Source organism: Mobula birostris, chromosome 6, assembly GCF_030028105.1.
Source record: "Mobula birostris isolate sMobBir1 chromosome 6, sMobBir1.hap1, whole genome shotgun sequence".
NCBI classification, from domain to species: Eukaryota; Metazoa; Chordata; class Chondrichthyes; order Myliobatiformes; family Myliobatidae; genus Mobula; species Mobula birostris.
In genome coordinates this window covers 128,878,820-128,901,988 of record NC_092375.1, presented here as the reverse complement: position 1 = coordinate 128,901,988, position 23,169 = coordinate 128,878,820, and the positions used below count along the sequence as shown (strand labels likewise).

At 45.9% G+C, this 23,169-nt stretch overlaps 1 protein-coding gene across 3 annotated transcripts in view; it reads left to right on the top strand.

The window, feature by feature from the left end:
• The first annotated feature begins 14,566 nt into the window (after positions 1-14,566).
• LOC140199356 (neuropilin-2-like) overlaps positions 14,567-23,169 on the top strand; it is a 102,537-nt gene continuing 93,934 nt past the window's right edge. Inside the window, exon 1 of one of the 3 annotated variants that reach the window (XM_072261288.1) lies at positions 14,567-15,566. In XM_072261288.1, the coding sequence (XP_072117389.1) occupies positions 15,488-15,566 (79 nt within the window). In that variant the 5' untranslated portion in view covers positions 14,567-15,487. The remainder of the gene's footprint in view (positions 15,567-23,169) is intronic. The other 2 variants (XM_072261289.1, XM_072261287.1) reach the window with 2 other exon arrangements.

Genomic DNA, 23,169 nt, shown 5'->3' with positions numbered 1-23,169 from the left:
AGGCAATCTCCCCAGTTATCCTGGTTGGAATTTATTCCTCAGTTACCATCAGCAAAGTGGATTGCTGAGTCGTTATCAAACTTAGTCGGATCTTGCTGTGCACAATTAACATTTCACATTGCCTTCTTTACAACGTTGACGTCATTTCGGTTTTATTTAGCTGGTTGTATTGTCTTCGAGTTGTAAAAGATGCTGAAGAAATGCAATTCATTTTTTCCCTTGATTTCATTTATCAGACAAAGAGTAGAATCTGCAGGAAAACACTAAGAGATGATGGGCTACCTTCTCCCGTTTATTACCCTGAAGGAACGAAACTCAACACCCCTACTTCCTCCGGAGGCTAAGGAAATTTAGTGTGTCCCCTTTGATCCTTACCATTTTCTATCGATGCCCCATAGAAAGCATTCTATTCAGCCACATAACAGCTTGGTATGGCAACTGATATGCATGTGCCTGCAAGAGACTGCAGACAGAGAGGTGTGGACACAGCTCAGCACATCAGGGAAACCAGCCTCCACTCTATGGACTCTGTCTATTTTTCTCACTGCCTCACTAAAGCAGTCAACATAATCACAGTCCCCACGTACCACAATCGTTCTCTCTTCTCTGCTCTCCAACCAGGCAGATGACACAAAAGCCTGAAAGCACATATCACCAGGCTCAAGGACAGCTTCTATACTGCTGTTATCGGACTCTTCAACAGTTCCCTAGTATGATGAGATATACTCTTGACCTCACAATCTACCTCATTATGATCTTGCAATTCGTTGTTTACCTGTACTGCACTTTCTCAGTAATTGTTATACTTCATTCTGCATTATTATGGTTTTTCCATTTAATGGTTGGTACTGTATGAACAGTATGCGAGACAGGCTTATCATTGTATCCCGGTACACATGACAAAAAAAAGCAATACCAATATCAACACCAAACTTCTGGAAGCTGGCCAAAGTTGTGCCTTGTATCTCGCCTTTCATCAAATCCATTTGGAGGGGTGCTGGTCGAAGGCAGCAGAGGCACTTAAAGCAGGCCCCCCTGGACATGGCTGATGTTGCCATCTTCAGCCATGGGGGCCAGAGTTAACCACAGCAAAACTGAGGTCCTGTCTTCGGCATCTGGTCCAACTGCCCTTTGCTTTCTCCTATCCTCGGATCTGATCACCTGAAGGCACTGGGAATATAGTTCAGGATAAACCAGGAACTGTTTGCAGAATACAGCCAATCTGCAAGTGGAGGGTGAGGGAGGTGTTGAATCCTTCTGTTACAGGAAAGAGACAGGTCATCAGGTGTGAGTTGCTCTACATGGTACAAGTGTGACTAATACCCAGCTCCTGCATCACAGCACTCATCCAAGCCATGTCACATTTCATCAGGAGATCAAAACTGGATCGCATTCACAGAACATTCACACATTGCACAAACCTCCAGAGAGCGTTGGAGGTGGGAATGTTCCCAATGTGGCCCACATCCTGAAGACCACTGCTGTGTGTGTGGCTGCTTTTAACTGTATGTCAACTCATTCTGTATAATAAGCAAGTGCTGAGATACTGCTTCTCCCTAAGGAAGAGTCCAGACTTCTTATTATGGCATTTCGTTCATCTAGGCCTGCCATACTACCTGCCCTCTGTGCAGAAGATCACCTTTCACCATGTCAATCAAACAGCAGTTTTTGTGGAACGTTCCTGAAACCCAGTGGGGAAAGGAGATGGCTAGTGGTTCCCAGAGCAGACTGTCAACGTCTTATGGTAGAACATGCCATCATCTCAGCCAAGTAACACAATAAGCAGCTTGTTTGGGCTGGTTGGTGAGCAGGACCCACCACACACAGCCAGGGAGTCAGCAACACTATATGCTGCCCTTGATGGCGGGGAAGATACCCTCTTCCATCTGAACCTTGAGTGTGCCTTTGTCAAAAAAAAGTCTATTAAAAAGATGTATTGGTCCTTGTTGAGGTGCACCTCAAACACTGAGTAATGCAGGGGCCTGTGTTGAACAAGCTGTTCCCTGGGGCACCTACTGAGACAATGTGGAATGGTCGTAAACTCCATGAATATCATGGCACCCTCTAATCTGCCTGGTTACCTTGTGCGTGGAGATGCTTACAGCAGAATGTTGCAGGCTGGCACATATCATGGTCCAGAGCAACGTACTGTGGAGCACACCATCAACTGGTAAAGCCACCATACATTTTCCATCGAGAAAGGCCACAGCTTAAGGCCAACACTACACGCTGAGGCTACGAGCCCATGTAAAAAAAATACCTTGGACATTACTCATGTACATCATGAAAGAAAAATTAATGTCATACTGGCATCATATAAATCTAATAAGCAGTAGAATAAAAGGCAAATTATAAATTGATAATTTTTATGAATAATGTATAATTTTGAAATACAACACTCCTGATCTTGATCATGAAGGCTTCCATTTTAAATTAAAGATGATTGTGTTTCATACTGTAACCTTTGCAACATTCTGCTTTGACACAGAGCAATTGGCAATTTGTTTCTATTAAGAATGAACACACAAGATTCTGTAGATACTGGAAATCTAGAGTATCACGCACAAGATGCTGGAGGAACTCAGCAGGCCATGCAGCATCTATGGAGAGGAATAAAGAGTCGACAGTTTGTGCTGAGGCTCTTCCTCAGGACTGGAAGGGAAGAGTGAAGAAGCCAGAATAAGGTGTGAGGCGAGGAAGGTGTACAAGCTAGTCGGTGATAGGTGAGACCAAGTGAGTGGACAGGTAGGTGGGTGGGGGAGGGGGAGGGGGAGGAAGAAGTGAGGAGCTGGAAGGTGCTTCCCCACCACTTTATCATTCTGGCTACTTCCCCCTTCTTTTCCATCCTAATGAAGCATCTCAACCCAAAATATTGAGCATATTGTCGGAAGCAAATTCAAGAGAAACTGAATAAACTGTATATAGTGCGAGTGACAAACTGGAGAATAAAACATATTGGATTGCGCTTTTGAAGAACTAGTTATCTATAGCAACACAATGATCTAGGCAGTTCATCCATGATTCCATGGATGAGATAGGTTAAGAAAGAGTGAAAAGGGGATTTTTTTCAGGAGACACCTGTCTAATACAAGATACGGAACCAATGTTCCCTGCTTTAGCCAAATGCATGCAACAATCACAATTTTAAAAAGAACAGAGAATCGAGAATGTGAACTCCCTCCAAGTCAAAAATCCTTCTGCACCAACTCTGTGCTATCTCCCTCTTGGGAAACACCACCAATACTATAGACAGTTAGGCTCTTGGTGTTAGCCCCATCACAGATAGCCCCCACCCCTTTTTCTTTTCACCCCTCTAGAGTAAAAATAAACAACTGTGTTTTTAACAAAAGCAGAAAATGCTGGAAAAACTCGACAAGTCAGGCAGCATCTGTGGAAAAAGAAGCAGTCAACATTTTGGTATGGAACCCTTTCTCAACACTGGGAAGAGAGAGATGCATCTTAGTTTTCGATAGGAGAGAGGTTGGGGGAGAGATGTATGGATCATCATATCACAGACATCTCTTTTGTCCTACACTTCTTTTCCTCGTCTTTCTGCCTAGTGAAGACTTTTGTTGTGCATCGCTCACTTTTCCTAGTTCTAATAAAGTCACTGACAGAAATATTGACTGTTTCTCTCTCCACAGATGCTACCTGAGTTGTTGAGATTTTGCTGCATTTTCTGGTTCAGAGCAGAGGCAAGAAAGATTTTTTTAAAGCCAGAGGATAGTGAATCCGTGGAATTCATTGCCACAGACCCCTGCGGAGGCCAAGTCATTGGGTACATTTAAATATTAATATAAAACGGAGGTTTGAAGCAGAGGTTTTGCTTTAAAGCAAAGCTTGATAGGTTCTTGATTAGTCAGGGTGTCAAAGGTTATGCAGGAGAATGAGATTGAGAGGGATAATAAGTCAACCATGATGAATGGCAGAGCAGTGTTGATGGGCTGAATGGCCTAATTGTGCTCATATGTCTTATGGTTTAGTTTCAGATTTCCAGCATCTGCAGAGTGTTTTCATATCTTCATTCTACTCTTGTATTTTTAACTTTACCAAGTTCTGGTGATCTCCCTCTATGGATGTTGACCGACTTTCTGAGTGATTCCATCAATTCTCTCTTCAATTGCCTTTCCCTAAGCTATCAATCACATTATTTTGCTTATTAACATCCACCTTAGTGCCAAGAAGTATACATATCTTATACTGCAAAGATAATTAATGGCATAAATCCTGGCAGAGTCACAGTAAGAAATATTTGACTGTCTCTATTTTGCATTGCATGACTGTGTGATTTTGCACAATGACAATTAATGGGGTTGATGTGCTTTAAGTGGGAACTGGGCCATCCAAGACAATGGTCTATCCAATAATCCAATCAAGTCTGTTTTTCATATCAAAGTTATTTATTCATAATTTTAAATTGACTACAGATGTAAGAATGTAAGAATGAAAGGCATTGTACAGTTTATTCTTGTAAATAGTCAATTTATTAAGTTGTGCTCTGTTACTTTTCTTAAAGTCAACAGGGCTGTTGCAACTCATGTGGCCCCCTGGGGTGGTACACTACCACAATAATCAAGGGGTCTCCTTGCCCAACCTGGCCCCTACCTGTCCAGTAGCTGAAGATCCCTATGCTGTGGTCCTTCCCTACCTCTGCCTTGTGGTGGCTGCACCGAGCTTCAGAGCATCCCTCAGTGCAGACTCCTGCAGCCTGGAGTGCTGTATTCTCTCCATTTGTTCCCTGGAGACACAAGGTAGAACTCAGGCTGCGCGGTGAAATGCGCTCATTGGCCACTTTACATAAAGTGGCCACCGAGTGTACGTTTGCGGTCTTCTGCTGCTGTAGCCCATCCATGTTCAGAGATGCTCTTCTGCACACCACTGTTGTAATGCATGATTATTTGAGTTACTATCTCCCTCCTGTCAGAATGAACCTCTCACCTCTTTCATTACAAGGCATTTTCGCCTCAGAGCTGCCCTCACTGTTTTCTTTTGTTTTTCATGCCATTCTTTGTAAACTCTAGACTGTGCGTGTGAAAATCCCAGGAGATCAACACTTTCTGAGATACTCAAACCACCCTATCTGACACCAATAATCATTCCATGGTCAAAGTCACTTCGATCACATTTTTCCCCATCATGATGAACAACAACTGAATCCCTTGACCATGTCTGCATGCTTTTATGCATTGAGTTGCTGCCACATGATTGGCTGATTAGATATTTGCATTAATGAGCAGGTGTACCTAATAAAGTGGTCACTGAGTGTAAACTTCTGAGTTTGATGCAAAACAAGCAAGGAATGGTGCAGATGGTGAGTAATGGTGGCCTTTCTGTCAGTGGAAGGAAGGGTGAGTCCTCTGTTATCTGATCATCGAGAGATAAGGTCAACAAAGCAAGCCTCTTGTTCTCTCCCAGTCAGCAGTGCAAGATAACAGTGGGGGTTAGGGTACATTGTGACATGGTATCCTCACACCACACAAGAACCACAGGGCTGTCTAAATATTTTCTTTACAACACTCCTTTTGTTTGGAGGCTCCCTTCTCATTCTTGTGCAAGATAAGGTCTACAGTATGATCGTGTTTACTGCAAATAAAGGAACAAGCTATGGAGGGGGTTGCTGGCTAAGTGCAGGGTTTAACTCTTAAATTAGCCCAGCAATGTAATTGAATGCAATGTAAATGTCATTTACAATGTAAATACAAGGAGCCCACAAATCAGAATCAGAAGCAGGTTTTATTATGACATGAAATTTGTTGTTTCGTACAGAGCAAACACACAAAATTACTAGAAATTACAAAATAAATAATGAAAACAAATAATGCGGTAGAGTTCAAGGACTGTTCAGAAATCAGATGGCTGAGGGCAAGAAGCTGTTTCTGAATTATCGAGTAAGGGTCTTGTACCTCCTCCCTGATAGCAGTAGCTTGAAGAGGGCATGTCCCAGTAGTGAGGGTCCTTAATGATGGATGCTGCCTTCTTGAGGCACTGCCTTTAGAAGATGCGCTTGATGGTAGGTTGTGCCTGTGATCCAACCTCCTACAACCTCTTGTTACCCTTTGTATTGGAGCCCCCATCCCAGGCTGTGATGCCACCAGTCAGAAAGCTTTCCACCACTGATCTGTAGAAATTTGCAAGGGTTTTTCAAATGCCAAAATTCAAACTCCCAACATAGTTGTGTGTCTTCTTTCTGATTGCGTCAATGTATTGGACCCAGCACGGATCCTCTGAAATGTTGACATCCAGGAACTTTATCTGCTCTTACTTTCCACTGCTGACATCCAAATGAAGTTTTGTGCTTTCTCTCCTGACCTTCCCGTCCTGATATTCTCGATCAATTCCTTGGTCTTACTGATGTTGCGTGTGAAGTTGACATGGCGACACCACTCAACCAACTGATCTACATCACTCTTGTATGCCTCCTCATCACCATCTGAGATTTTACCAACAGTAGTGCCATCAACTATTGTGGACAACAGAGGGTCTGAACCTACCTGATCCAACTAATTGCACTATCTACTGAAGTTCAAATAGTTTAACATAATTAAGGAACCATCTCTTGTCTGAGCAGGAAAATTCTCACACCAAAAGGCTTATAAACTCTTTATTAAACAAAAATAGAAATGCTTGAAAATTGAGTCATCATCTGTGGAAAGAAAATTGAGTTTACTGATATTTTTACTAAGTATTTCTAGCATCTTCTGTTTACGTTTTAGATTTTCAGCATATAGAGTCATAGAGTTGTCATGGTCCGGTCTGTGATATCCACATTCCGATTCACGGTCTGGTCCGTGGACTCAGGACTCCGGATCTTCCAGCTGTCCCTTGTTTGAATTAATCATAGGCACCTGATTCCCGTCTTTGGGCTTGCAATATAAGTAGCCTTGGGATTGAGTGTGGGCGGCTGGTTTGTCTTGTCAGTCCCCTTTGGAGCAACCTGCTGATGGAAGGCTAGTGAAACCATTTGTGATCTCTAGGCCTGGTTGGAGGACCACTGCTTCATGGAGCCTTGTTGCCACTTGTAGGAGTAGTCTTTGTGGTATGGATTTGGCTGTTTCCTGGGCCAGCTGAGTGGCTGCCAGCCACTCTGAGCTAGGTAGGGATCCGGCTGTTTCTGTAGCCAGCTGAGGTTGCTGGCCGAACTGAGACTCGGAGCTACCCTGGAGCAGAGATGGATCTGTCGGTCATTCTTTGGTGTTTGTCTCTTCTTGTCCTTGCCTCTGTGGGGTAAGCCAGGCTGTTTTGCCATTGCCCTGCGGGTGGATCTGTCTTGTCTTGTCCTTGCCTCCATGGGGTAAGCCAGGCTCTTTTGCCATTGCCCTGCGGGGGGACCTGTCTTGTCTTGTCCTTGCCTCTTGTCCAGCCGTTCTGCCGTTACCTGACGGAGACCTGTCCCACTTTGGTGTGGAGATGGAGCTGAGTCCTGGCTTGTTGTAGGATAAGTCCCAGCTCTATGTCTATGTTCTGTCCTGTCTCATGTTTGTGTTGTGTTAAAGATGAGCCCTGGCTTGTCGAAGGATAAGTCCCAGCTCTATGTTGATGTTTAGTTCCCAGTCTGTCTCTCAGCTCCAGTCTCTGAGTTATCAGCCTCTGCATTTCAAGACAAAGATCCCAAGCCTTGAGGATCCCAAGCCAAGCTCAAGACCCAAGACCCCAAGCCTCGAGGATCCCTAGCCAAGCTCAAGACCCAAGACCCTAAGCCTCGAGGATCCCTAGCCAAGCTCGACCCAAGACCCCAAGCCTCGAGGATCCCAAGCTCAAGACCCAAGACCCCAAGCCTCGAGGATCCTAAGCCAAGCTCAAGACCCAAGACCCCAAGCCTCGAGGATCCCAAGCCAAGCTCCAAGAACCCAAGACCCCAGCCTTCAGCCAAGCTCAAGACCCAAGACCCCAAGCCTCGAGGATCCTAAGCCAAGCTCAAGACCCAAGACCCCAAGCCTCAAGGATCCCAAGCCAAGCTCCAAGAACCCAAGACCCCAGCCTGCAGCCAAGCTCAAGACCCAAGACCCCAAGCCTCAAGGATCCCAAGCTCAAGACCCAAGACCCCAAGCCTCGAGGATCCCAAGCCAAGCTCCAAGAACCCAAGACCCCAGCCTGCAGCCAAGCTCAAGACCCAAGACCCCAAGCCTCGAGAATCCCAAGCCAAGCTCAAGGTGCAAGACCCCAGCCTCAAGCCATGCCATGCCCTTGCCTGGTTCTGGGGTCCAAGCCCTAGGCAAGATCCAGGTTCTGGGCCCTTGTCCTGTCTCGGGCTCGGAGTCCGAGCCTTGTCTTGTCTCCAAGCTCAGGCCTCTAGACCCCAGCCACGTCCTGTGCTGAAGCCATGCCATGTCCTTGCATGGTTCTGGGGTCCAAGCCTGAGGCAAGAACCAGGTTCTGGGTCCTTGTCCAGTCTCAGGCTCGGAGTCCGAGCCTTGTCTTCAGTGTCTGTGTCTTGCATTTGGGTCCATTCCCAGTGCCCCCTTGTGACAGAGTCAGAGAAAAGTACAGCACAGAAACAAGCCTTTGGCCATCTAGTTAGTGGTGAACCATTTAAAGTGCCTACTCCCATCAACTTGCACTGGAACCATAGCCCTCCATATCCCTACCATCCATGCACCTATCCAAACTCCTCTCAAATGTTGAAATCAACCTTGCATGCACCATTTGTGCTGGCAGCTCATTCCATTTTTTGTTTTTTTCAAACTTTTTAAGGAACTTAAAAGGAAGTTAGATTTGATTCTGAGAGAATGAGGAAAATGGAGCAGGCAAAGCACTAAACAAATATTGCAAAACAAATTCCACAGCAAAGGCAGCACAGTTTGGACAGCTGCCTTTCTCACTGCTCCAGTGATCTGAGTTCAGTCCTGACCGCTGCTACTGTGCATGGAGTTTGAACATTCTCCCTCTGAACGCATACATTTTCTTCAGGTGCTCCATCTCCCAAAAGCACGCACATGGGTTTGTGAGTTAGTTGGCTGATGGGATTCGGTTCGGGAGTGGGGAGGAATGGGGCAGCAGGTGGTGGGGGTGTTGATGGGTATGTGTGGAGAATAAAATGGGGTTAGTGTAAATGGGCAATTAACAGCTGGCAAGGATTAGGAGGCTCCAATATGCAAGATCAAAAGAGACTGCAGAGGGTTATCGGTTCACCACCACCGACGAATTTTTCAAGAGGCAGTGCCTCAAGAAGGCAACATGCATCACCATCTGGGGTACACCCTAACCTGGAGCAGGTTAAAAGTTTGGCACAACATTATGGGACAAAAGGCCGGTGTTGTACAATGTTCTATGTTCTCATTGCTACTACTGGGGAGGAGGTAAAGGGGCTGAAGAACCACACTCATTCTTTTAGGATCAGCTCTGCCAAGAGCTTTCTGAATGACCCATGAATCCATGAAAACTAAACCATAATTGCTTTTTTGTACTATTTATTTATTTTGTAACATAGTAATTCTATGTCTCGCACTGTACTGCTGCCACAAAACAACACAGATCATGATATATGTCAGTGATAATAAGCCAAGTTCTGATTCAGATTTAGTCTATTGAAGCCTTTTTCCACATGATCAGCATGTTCCTGCAATAAAGTATCATGGGTAAGGCCACTTTTAGAGCCCCAAATGGGCAATTTTCAATTCCTTACCCCATATGAAAAACGTGATCATAATCACATTACTGTTGCTTGTCACATTTCTGCAATTACAACAATGACCAAAAAGGCAAGGGAAATCTTAAACTTGCTGGGCTTTGGCAGGGCACACATGTGCACCCTGTTAACGTGCATATACACACACACTCACTCACACACTCAAACATGTGTCCTTTCAATGATTATGGGGGGGTGGGGAATATGCATATGCTGGATCTTACCACTACTCCCCTTGCTTATGCCCCTGATAATGTCAACACACTTAAAAGGAACATGAACTCCAGAGCACTTTGGCATATGCTGTGGTCATGAAAGGCTCTTTATAAATGCAAGTTTTTCATTTATTAATCATTTGCCTTCATCATCTGTCCAATCTAATCTTGATTAACCACGACCATTCACCCCAGTTAACCCTGGTTAACTCACACCATACCATTCACCCTTTAACCTTGTTCTTGTTGACTGATGAGTTGCAAAAAGAAAACTATGTTTAAAATTCACCATGAATCCTCATGTTCCAGTTGATGTTGGAAATTTTTAGCCACAGAGGGAAAGGTAGATCCATTCTGTCAATCTATTCACTGCTAGTAATTGATTCATCATTTATTCCCAGTATTGTGTTTTTCTAATTAGGGTTTGGAGGGGTCGTGGGGTAGGAGTGTAAAACATTTATACAGATATAGTATAGAGGTAATTTTATTGTGAAAATATAACATACCCAGGCTATTAATAATAGTTATGATACGCCCAAACTATTATATTTCAGGGAAATTTAACAATGACTTGAGAGAACATGCTTAGATACTCACAAAATGAATGCACATCTATAGGAAAATCAATTAGTTTGACAGTAGTTCCATTTATAAAGGAGGGCCATCAGAATCAGTTGTAAATGGCCTGAAGTACTGTACCCAGGAGTGGGAGAAGAATTCTGCCTCCCCCTGGCTTTCTCTATTGGCTACTGCAGGACATGCCTCTGTATACAGAGTTCAGGGCAGGATATGGCCAGCAGTGGTGACCCTCATTGTTATAATTGGGTGGGGTATCTTACTGTTCTAACACTTACTTCAGAAGAACAAACAGAAAAACAAACCAATATATCTGTCACCTTAAAACAACTAGATATGGTATTTTTGGGTCTAATATGGATATTCTGGTTTCCCAACTAAACAAGAAGCTTTTTTGGCTACTGACATGTGTGAAGGTAAAACTGTATATTCCATTCTACTGTATCATTGTGTTATATTCTAGTCTTGATATTGGATAATATATCAGACACCTTAACTGTCTATCTCAGATATATCATAGACCTCTCGGGTATTTTTACATAGCAAGGTGATATATTAGAATGTTAATTTGGCATAGATGATAATATCACTCACCAGGTGTATTAGTGTGTTATTTCTCATGTATGTCACTCTATTGCACTCATGAGCTTCACTGTTGCATCTCATCCTCACAATGTTAGGTTCCAGGCACTCCAAAATGTTGTAGTCCATGTAATCCAGTGCTACATCCCAGAGATATCACAGTGTTAAATTCCCAGGTTTCCGAAGGTCTAAAATTCTAGAAATATCATTATCAAATTACAAATTTATGCTACATACATCAGTGAATTGTGGTTATACCCTAGGTATGGACTGGTTTTATATCCCAGGTATAAAATGAAATGCTATCCCAGCTACATTATAGTTATGAACTGGGTATTCTAAAGCACACTATCCTGGGGATAGCACAGTATACTAATCGTAGCGTTTCAGACCATTATATATTATGTTATATCCAGGACGGTGCTGAATATTCTTAGCTTGGGTTGAGGCATTTGACATTGTGGTGTTCGGCAAGCTTGGCAATTAGCTTGCTGACTCTTCATCAACCAGTCGAGGAGACACCCTCAGTGCACAGTTGTTGGTATTTCTCTCTGGGAGTGTTTGTGTTCTGTCCAGAATGATACATTCCAGGTAGATGAAGGGGCTATAATCTCAGATACATCAGAGTATTATATCCAAGATAAAATTCCATGATGTTAAATCACAGGTGTTTGGAGATGTTCTACCCTGGGCATATGGACATACTATAATGAAGGGATATGAAGGTCCCATCCTAAATATATAAAATGGGTACATCATGATGTTATATTTCAAATATATGAAGTTGTTCCATATGTAGGCATATCGGTAATGTATATAATAAACATATCAAAGTATTATACCCCAGGTATTTCAAGGTGTTACCTATATGGAACCCACATCAGAAAGTTTTCCCCAAGTTTATTAAAGATGGCACATTCTAGGTCTAAGGTCCTGTAATTACCCTGCTGTAGCACCTGAGGTAACGCTTTGGACCCCGAGTATAATAATATCCTTATCTCAGGGTGCTGTAACCCAACAAGAGAGTGTTGAAATACAGTGTTAAAACCCAAATATTACCTAATTGCGGCACAGTGAGATACCAGCGGTTATTGCCCACTGTAGGTGTACCACAATGGGTCCAGATATAATCTTGATTCCGGCTTAAATACAATACGTTTCGTCGTTTGTGTTTGTTAACAGTTTGACAAATTCGTATCTCGCGGTCAGCTTTGAAACCGGCCCTTTCAGGATCTACGTTGGCATGTGAATGCGGCAGGAGCGTACTCCCGGGCACAGCCAGTATCCCCTGGGCTTGAGAATCAGATGTGGACAGGAAGATAGCACCGAGGGCTGGCCGCAGAGACAGTAAATAACCCGTTAGAGCGGCAGAATGCGCCGCTCCGAGCAATATGCTGGTGGCTGGGAATAGGGGTTAAGATGTTGCAGTAAACAGGTCGGTGTGCGCATTCCGATGCCTTGGGACGATTGGTGCAGTCCCGAAAAGGGAGGCAAAGAAAGCTTGGCCGTTATCTGGATGCCTGGGGCTGGATAATTTCCAGCCAGAACCTGGCCCCGGCAGGGGGGAGATCTGAGCGCTGGGGACTCCCGCTGTATGGTCTTACAGTGCGAATCTGTGGTGACGCCGCACGCCGCCCGGTCTCCCACTCTTATCTTCTTCCTCAGCCCACCCCCGCCCCAGGATCTAAATTTTAAAAATGCTGGGCATTTCAAAGTAACTGCGGACCGATCGATCTGCATTGGCTGACCGAGAGCACGATTCCCTTCTTGGTTTGCAGATTTCTCTGCCTTGTTAGGGGTCTCCGGTGCCGTTCCACCCCCGCTGAGAGCGGAACGGACCAGAGCATTAGACTGGGTCTGTGTGTGTGTGTGTGTGTGTGTGTGTGTGTGTGTGTGTGTGTGTGTGTGTGTGTGTGTGTGTGTGTGTTTGTGTGTGTGTGTGTGTGTGTGTGTGTGAGAGAGAGAGAGAGAGAGAGAGAGAGAGATGCCAAGATAGACAGAAAAAGGAGAAAGGCTATACACGTACTGTATAGAGAGAAAGAATTATGTTGTATAGGGAGATGTGATTTCTACTAGGCGTACATATATATGACGCGATTGAATGTATACATAGCGGGAAACATATTAATAAGCAAAAATATCTCAACAGTGGGGATGCAGATACGATGCACAAAGCTGGAACATTTCTGCGCATCGAACTGAAGATAGTAAAATAATTCAGGAGTGGCGGGCGGGCGGGTGGCGCAAATGGGAGATTGTATAAATTGCCAGGCAGGAGAAATGAAGTGTGAGGTAGCAAGAGGATGGACGGACGGTGGGGAAATGGGAGGGGTATGGGTATATATGCATGTGGTACGCGGGAATGTGTGTAGTAGCCGAGCGTGTGGTGAGGTATTTACTGGGTGAGGCGATAGTGAGTCTGTACATAGAGAAGGCTGGGCATGTTCAGCAAGATCGGTGCACATCGTTAACAAGGACATTTATAGAGAAGCATATAGAAACTGGGCTGGATTCTATGTAATGGTCGAGAGTGTCGGGAGGAATTGCCATCTGCTGAGTGAGCGATAGGAAGCGATAGTGTGAGCGATGACTGAATGAGTATCAAACGAACGAGGTTGCATGCGTGGCGAGAGGGCACCGTGAGATTATATATAATGGGGTGTAGAGCATATGTAGTGTGGAGATGAGTTAAAGGTGATCGGGAATGCCGAGTGGATAATGAACTTGTAGTGATTAATTTCCCCATATGTAGGCAGTGATCACTGCAGATAGTGGGCATCAGTACACGGGTACTGAGAAGGCAAGTGAGCATTGATGTGAATACGCTACGTGAGAAGCTGGCGTACTCATGGTATATGATTAGCGATAAGGTATAATTAACGAAAGAATTTATCTTGAGAATATTCGTGAGTGGCAATAGTGATAACATGTCATATGAGAGAATATATTTATAGTAGAAAATATTTATGTTGAACACACACACGCATACATACCGTATACTATATATTATATACTGTATATATATTATATGTTGCGTATAATCATTCAGAATGCACACTTGGAGACAGATGTATAAAAATCCAGACATAAGAGAGTGTAACACATCCATTCTTATGGCGCCTGTTTAATGCATAATGTGTTTGCAGTTCACTTGCATTTGTAACACAACCCATTGTAACTCCTAAATCACTGCTTCATTTGAACAGAATCAAGCGGTATAATCCCTGTGTACTGTACGGCTCGCTTTGAGGAATGTGCGCCCGAACATGAGAAGGGTTGCTCGGAGAAGTGGCGGCTTCCTGGGATTATCCTTTCGTGACTCTCCCGCCTTATGAATCAAATAGTTCTTCTGTCTTTTAATGGTCTGTTATTACGCTATAAAAACACCGCACATAAATACTTACGAACGCACATCCCAGCAATTAAATTGTTGCGCAAACTCATCAGTCTCCGCGGCTGATCGTTTCACTAAAGAGAGAAAAATGCTTTTATTAAGGATTTTGTTCACTCGGGCTAACGAGTAATGACTTTTACCGTGTGTGTGTGTGTGTGTGTGTGTGTGTGTGTGTGTGTGAGTGAGTGTGCGTGTGAGTGTGACCTGGAGCGCATCTTACGTTAAAGTCTGGCTCGCTTTAATCGTGGCTCTGGGAGGGCGTGTGTGTGTGTAATGCGATAGTCTCCGTTTTTTATGCCTTCGCCCTCATGCGTGTAGAACAGTCCGAGGGAAGGGAAGAGGCGAGAAAGAGAAACAGGGAGTGAGAGAGAGAGAGAGAGAGAGAGAGAGAGAGAAAGAGGGAGAGAGAGAGAGAGAGAGCAGACAAGAACGCGAGCTCAAAGGCGTCAGAGCTCTTTAATACATCCCAAGAAACACAAAAGTGGTGCCCTGCACGTTGAAAAAGAGGTACTCCCTCTCTCAAGTTAGATCTGTTTTGGCACTGAGCTAAGTTTTAAGGAGGGCTTATGTGGAGGAGAGCGAGTTCTTGTTTGAGGACTGCGTTGTTTCAAAGGGGCAACCAATCTCCGTATCATCGCCGACCAAACGCTTCTCTTAGTATCTCTCCACTGCCGAGATATCTGCTTCTTGTTGTTCTGACCGCGTCTCGTTTGGTGTTACACCACCCCCCAGGGATGTAACACGGGAGGGAGAGGGAGAAGAGAGAGAGACAGGAAGCCTTCAAACCAGCTAACAGAGGAAGTGACACCAGCCTATGCTTAAAGAGGACAATTTTTTTTTCATTCTGTAATTGTTTTTGAAGAGAGGGGGAGATTGTAGTGTGGAATATCAACCGAGAGAGAAGCCTCCGTGAGTGTGTGTTTGTAAGGGAGAGTGTGAAGAGGGATCGCACATCTCACAGCGGGACAAGACGCGGCTTGGAAACGCACGGAATATAACGGGACTCGGTTCCGCCAGAAGCGATCTGAGGTGGAATTTACAAAATAAAAACAACCCAAAGGAGTCCTCTGGGACGCGAGCAGGCGCGGAGGGGAGATGTTCAGGAGCGTGTCTTCAGCGACGCTCCTCTGGATCAGTTCCTGTTGTTTTCTTCAACTTGGCGCTGGGCAGAACGGTAAGGAGAGGGCTCCCTTAAAACTTTCCAAGTCTCTGGGCCGAGCACTCCCGCGAATGTTCTAACAGTTTTCCTTCCGTGTCATTCTAAACTTTCATAATTATTCCATATCATTTAACATTTCCTTATCAACACATCGTACCATCCGAGGCGTTTTAATGGGAGTTGGTAACATCGCAACGTAATTTCGTGTTTGTTACGGTGAACACATTTCTGCTCTTTGCTCACCGTGTTCCGGAGAGACCAGCGGCAGATGGAGATCCTGGCTGGTTTTAAGGAGACATATGGGTTAAATAAAATAGGTCTTTTTTTAAGGAGAGGGAAAACATAAAAAAGAGAGGGGTAAATTTACCCGGCTTACAAACCCCCAGAACAACAATCTCGCTGGCTTGGAGTGGGACCGAGCAGGGGGTGAGTGCGTGGGTCTGACTGTTTCACCGCTGCGGCCGGCTCTCGGCGGCTTCCACACAGGTACAGATACATGGAGCGAGGCGCCGGTACAGGCCGAGGGGTAGTCTAACCCGACAGAGGCTGACTATCTGGGTGGTGGTAGTGGGAGCGGCTGGCATCCACTCCTGCCTGTATCCCTCTGTAAGCGCATCTCCGTCCTTTCTCTCTTCCACCCACTTCCTCACCCTTTCTCTGTACCTCCGTCACGTACACTGGCAAGGCAAGTTGTGCAGATGTTCTCCCCCTTCTGCCCGAGGCAGGGCCGGTAACCGGGGACTCTGGACACTTCCTATCACTGCGATCTCTGCGCGGATACCTGTTACTCCGGAGTACCGGGTAATCGGGTAATAATGTTTACTCCGTCTCTGTCTCCACTTCGGCAGCTAATGTTGCCGTGGTAGAAAGCCGTTGACTCGGCGTTAACGGAGCAGCAAGCGACCCGGAGAATATCCCACCTCCCCCGCCCCCCCCCCCGCCCCAGCTCTGCTCGCTCTGGCCCCGCTCTAGTTCTAACGTAGCAGCTTCCCATCCCAAAATTAGCAGGCGTGTGGAGCGGGGGTTAACGAGCCCCTGGATCCGGGATCCTGATCCGACGCCTCAAGCTCCATCGGAGGTCCAGGCGGGTAGTGACGGCCCATTCCCCGGACTCTGACCGGGAAAGTGACCATCCGTCCGGGGGTCCGGACGGGGAGCGACCGCTTAACCCCGGGGGTCCAGCGCACCAACTGTTCTATCCCCATCGCCCTCCGTCTACCTCCCGTTCTGCATTTTGAAGCGGCTGAAAACCAAATCCGCTCACGTCCCACCCCGCCGACCTTCCCCGCATCGGGAGACCTGGCGCGCTTTGCCAGCGTACTCAATTCTGCCGGCGCCGAGAACGTGGAGCGGTGAATCCTGAACCGGTGAGCTGGGAACGGCGAGGCGCCGTCGTTGCGTTCCCCCATCGGAGCAGCGGGGGAAGCATTCGCTTCTCTCAAGCTGCCTTTGCCCTGGAGTTCTGACTGCGGGTCTCTCAACACAGAAACACTTCCAAGATTCCACCTCTACCTCCAGCATTCATTCATTCCCCACTGCAGCCCAATATTTACTCGGGCCCCAGGAGGGGGACATGGGCAGCCCCCTGAACACTGGGCGCACACCGAGTTAGACTCATGAGGTGGGTTCAAAGCTACGGAGGGCAGGGGAATTCCCCTTTAAAACAAGGAAAAGTCAACGGGCGCTGAGCTGTGGGACTCCAGTCCTTTGCTTTACATTCTGTGGGGGAGGTTGCTTTCAGTCTGGTCTGTCTGAAATGCCCCGCGTTCTCCCCATCTTGGAACAGCCCGTACAATTTGTGTGGGATTGATGGACAAAGTGTGTAAGGAGCGCGGGGTGTGGGGGGTGGGGGGGGGTGCGGACTCTTGCAGGTGATGTGTGAAAATGAAAAACATGCAGATGTCGGCAAACCTAAAACAAAAACAGAAAGTGCTCCAAATACTCAGCAGGTCAGATTTAGCACCTGTAGAAGGATCAGGGAAGGTCTGGGTTGAGATGTAATCATAGAGCAAAGAACCAGGCCCTTCGGCCCATACATTCTACACTGATCCCTCCCTCAATGCACCCTCTCGTATTCCCATCAGCTCCTTTTGGCCCAAGTCTCTCCTAAGACCAATTTACAGGGGCCAGTTAGCCTCTGGTGTGTGGGATGAAACCTGAGTGCCCTGGGTGGCCAGAGGAAGAACTTGGAAACTCCACGCAGACGCCAGAGGCTAGTATTGAACCCGAATCGCTGGAGCTCCAGTATATATGAAAGGGAAGTGAACAGTCAACGCGATCGAGTTAATTAACGGGAGCATTTCAAATGACAACCCCAGCTGGTCACTGTCACTGGAGCAGAAACCCCTGATAACTTTCTCACTCTTGTACCTTTTGTCACATGCCCATTCTAGCTCACCAGGGGTTTAGACCACTTTTAACATCAGGCATGAAGACGCAATCTTGATGACTTCTGGTCTATTTGCTGCCGGTATTCAGTGGGTTAACGTGGAGAATGGTTGTAAGGGTGTGTGTTGTACAAGTGGAAGTGGTGTGCGAATGTTTGTACCATGTGTGTAGTACCATGGCAAGTTGCATGGATTTTAAGCAGAAGTTAAAGACGGGGTTGGGGGAAAAACCTCTCTGGAGAAATGATATACGTTGATATCTGCAGATCTCATCTTGAGTAATGGTGTTTTCCATTCCTTCTGGAGACTTTCCCTGCTATTTTGAGAAGTTCAGTTTCTAGGTATCTCCAAACATAAATGTAGTGTGTCTACTGCCTGTGCCTGAGACTTGGTGATCCAGCCAACTCTCGCCCACTCCGTCTGACTGTTCAGCTTCTTGAGAGGTTGTTTCTTGGTTAATGGAAGAGTGCAAGTTTGTAACTGCATAAGCATCACCCAGTAATTCTGCCTCTGTAAGTTCCCCTTCCCCTTATTTATTCTCTCTCATCACACTGTCCCACATTGACACTGTGTTAGCTCTAGCTATACGGAGAGTTCTTCCCTGGATTTCAGTGTGACATCTCCTTAGCTCCCCATATCTTGTCCCTCCCAACTCTTAAAACTTAAGGGTTAACATCGCCACATATTCACTCTTTTCAAACTAAGCATTGCTGTACTGTAAGGGCAACAACTACAGTAGGAGTACGAGAGAGAATAGCTTAAAGAAAATAAATGGACAAATAGAATTGATGTGATAGCCAGTATAGAGCTGATGGGCTGAAAAAACCTCCTCCTATATTAGGAAATTGCCTTCCCCACAGTGGGGCAGTGCTGCCAGTTTTTTTGTCCTGATATGCTTCAGCTGTGAATAAAACAAATGAAATGTAATTTTTTTCCCTCCTCAAGGCATTTCCACAATAACAATGGAATGTTTCCCTACCTTTTTAGGACAATGTTTAGTTTGGGAAGGAATGCTTGAAGCTGCATGGGATATTTTGGTGCAAGACCAGTCATTAGCTGGCAGACTTGCCTTAGCGAGTGAGTCATGACAGAGTGTCGGTGCATTTCAACCTTTGCCTGTCAAGATAAAGCACCATCCCATCCCATGTTGGCATTGAGCAATCTCTCAGATGCGTCAGAGCACCAATTAAAGCCTGCCTTTAGCTGTCCAGAAAGTGAACACTTAGAAATTAAGATCTGCCTTCACACTGCAACTTTCAGAAACCCAGTGTGATCCCACAGTAAATGAAGTGTTTTTAAAGTCGAGCCACTGGTAAGGTTTACGGAAAGACAGTGGCTAATTTGCACATAGCAAGCTCCCGCAATTCAGAGTCAGAATCAGGTTTATTATCTGCGACGTAAGTCATGCACAGTGCAATACATCAAAGTGACAATAATATATTCAAATAAATAGGTAATGTAAAAAGAAAGCAAAATGGGTAGGGTTCATGGGTTTGTTGTCCGTTCAGACATCTGACGGCAGAGGGGAAGAAGCCGTTGCTAAAACATTGAGTCTTCAGGCTCCTGTACCTTCTCTCCAATGGTATCAATGAGAAGAGGGCATGTCCTGGGTGATGAGGGTCCTTAGTGATGGATGCTACCTTTTCGAGGCATCGCCTGTTGAAGATGTCCTCAGTGGTGGGGAGGTTAGTGCCCATGATGTTGCCGGCTGAGTTTACAACCCTCTGCAGCTTTTACCAATCCTGTACATTGATCCAGAGTCTCAGGTGACTTAGCAAATTTCCCCAAACTCTTAATGGAATATAGCCACCTGCTTGCCTTCCTGGTAATTGCATACTGTATTGGGCTCAGGATAGATCTTGTGCCCAAGAAATGGTGACACCCTGGACCATGAAGCTGCTCAAATAATGCCCGCCAGACAATTCCTTTCAATGGTGTCAATTTGAGAGAGTTATGTGTCTGAGCTATCATTAGCTGGGTATTAATGCAGCATCATTTTGTAGCACAGCTTGGCACAACTGTCCAAGTTGTGTGTGGGACCTGGAAGTGACTGTGTTTACGCAGGTAAACCTGCCTTTGGAGGTGCAGAGTCTATAGTCTGGGAGGTGCTGCTATGGCAACCTCGATGAGCTGTCTCAGTCTATCTTGTTGCTGACACACACTCATATCCAAAGTGCCCCGGTGACGGGCGGTGGTGGTGAGCAGATACTTCATCAGGAGGGTGGCTTGTCATCAGATGGGGAGCTTTAACATGGATGGCGTTGAGTTTTTTCAGTGTTGTGTGATATGAATGTGCCAAACCAAGGGAAGAGCTTTGGATGTGACAAGTGAGCGTGAGATGTGGGTTAAACAAAAGATGCTGTATAATTCACAAACTGTATTATAATGCGAGATTTTAATTTCTACTGGTGCGTGGTAGTAAAATTACCAAACTCCCCTTTACAAGAGAATTAAATAAAAACTTGCCCGCAGTGTGTGCCTACAGTTTAACAGACCAGGGCTTTACTGTATAAGTATCATAACCGTAGCAATGACTCTTGGTACCTCTAGTCTTAAATTCAAATAACTCAGAAGCTGGTTAATAACAGATCCTGAGCAAATGAGCTGTAATTAGTACGGTACAAACTGTCTAATTCCAATTACGGCACTTCCTCCTCTTTTTTCCCCCTCACTCCTCACACGTAGACTAATCGAGCACTGATGAGCTTATATCCCCGATGCCAGTGCGTGGTGAGGCTGCTGGAAAGATTGAAATCCGAAGCCTGTTTACCTTTTTTAAAACTATAATCGGCTTGTCTGAAATTTGAAAATCCTTCCATAGTCGCAGGGCTCCCTGTTAGAGCCATTTCACAGCGCCTTTCCAGCCAGCTTCCCATTCAAACACCTCCCGGCTCAGCGACCCCCTGACACAACTGGATGCAGCAAGCGCCCCCTTCAGGGCATCGCGTGTATTGGCCGATTCGCCGGTGCAGCACCAAGCGGGCCAGCCGAGATATTTTGCCCCAGCTTCTGGCGAGGGGAATTCTCTCACCATCACAGAGGGCTGTATTTTGGATGAATGGTAAAATAAGGGTCCGATCCGCCCCCTCAAAAGATGCAAACAGCACTCTCTTGACGGATAACAGTGTCCTGGTTAACGTTAAATTTGTTTTTAATAGCGCAACTGGTAGAGCCTAGCAGCGCCGGAGACCCCAGGTTCAACCCCGACCTTGGGTGCTGTCGCCTTCTCCTGTGACCCGTGTGGGTTTCTATTCCAAAGTAGGTTAACTGGCCGCTGTGAATTGCCCTGCGTGTAGGGGTGGGGGATGGGGAAGCTGATGGGTACTTGGGCAGAAGAAAAAGAATAGATTAATGTAGATTTAATGTACATGGTGATTGATGGTCTACTGTGGGCTTGTTCCTTTGGTTTATGTTGCTATGACTCAATTGCTCGTTCAACATCAATAAAACAAATTGTCCGATCATTATCAATCGGATTGCTGTTTGTGGGAGCTTACTGTGCGCAAATTATTGTGCCAGATTCACCTCATTATGACACCGATCTTCAAATCACAGTATTGACCATGATGTTGTTGGGATCTCCTGAGGCTGTGTTCCACCCCTGTGTCTCTCCTCATGTGCAACCTCAGCCACTAATTCTTGGGAGAGTTTTATGGAACGGAAGGCACAGTAAGTGCCCCCAGAAGGACCACATAACCAACCCAGTGGCTTTCAGGGGGACGGAAAACTGAAAGTTTTGAAAACTTCTTAAACCTTGGAACTTTGCACTGATGGTGGGAAATGATGGGTGCTCCCTGACTCCGAAATGGACTGTTTTGCTTGGCTAATGTACTGGGGGGGGGAATATGAAATTGTGGTCAGCTGAATGGAGCTGAGACCACAGACGGAGCCTTGGACTGATTGAAGCGCAGGGAAAAATGGAGGGGCCTCAATGTCTTGCTTCTTCCAGTGACTTCTGTCATTGCCCAGTTTAACAGACTGTGTCACTGGGACTCCTGTAAGTGATTGCTGCCCAACTGCAATAAATAAAGGAAGTGTTTGCGTGTAAACAGTATGGTCGTGGGAGCACACTCACCCAGGCCTGACGTGTTATTTGGAAAGCACGAGGTTTTCCAGGATCAACTTCAGTGCTCTATGTGCCAGGTGCCTGGCTTATCACCACTGACTTGCATGGTGCCATAGAAAAAGGGGAGTTTGGGTCACCTCCAGCCACAGGGGGAGGAAAGACAGACATTGCCAAGCTGACAGACACTGTGTCCTCATCCATGAGTTCAATCGTTTCTGCGTAAAGCAGATTTATTCCTTTTAATTTTGAGCTAATGTTCGAACTTGTGTTCATTTCCCCCCAGAATGGAGGCTGATGAAAGGTCTCGGCCCGAAACATTGACTTTTCCCTCATTTCCATAGTTGCTGCCTGGCCTGCTGAGTCCCTGCAGCATTTTGTGCGTATTGCAATGCCTAGCAGAGGCTGACCACCATTGTCCCTTTTTTCAAAGGGTAACAGCCATCCTGGAGAGTCAAATCAAAGTTCCACTCATTGTGCCTAAGACGGAGTTGAACCCGGAGTGTTCCCATCAGGCCGAAGGTGCCACCAGATGGCGATAGAGAGCAGGATCCCGTTTCCTTATTTCCCCTAAAATTTTTATTTCATTTTCATGAGACCAAGGTAGAACAAAACCCTGAAACATTGACCCTGATTCTTCCTCCACCAATGCTGCTTGACATTATGCTTTTGCTATCAATTTCTCTGCCTTCCATAATCCTCAACTTCCACCAGAGCACCCTTGGGATTTCTGTGACGCTTTAACTCCGGAACCTTGTGCGTTGCCCTATTTTCAACATCTTTCCACTTGCAGCTGCGCCTTAAGGTGCCAGGATCTGGTCTTGGAATCCTCACCCTTCAGCCTCTCTGCACCACCTTATCCCTTTCACCCTAACGTTGCACCACCGATTTTAACTTCTTGCACCAAACAGTTTGTCAAGTTTAATGAGAGTAAATAAACAGAAAATGTTGTATCCATTCAAGCAGTCTGTCACGTGTGTGTGTGTGTGTGCCCTTAACTCCTGGTGGAGTCGTCGGGTGCCGTCATGACAAGGTTTTACGCTCATCATACGGCGTGTCTTGGGCACCTGAAACCTGGTGGAGCCCATCCCTCTCCAGGTTTTTTTTTTACGAGGTTGAGTTGTTAGCTCGACACTCGACCCAGGCACGGATGAAGATCGCCAAGGGA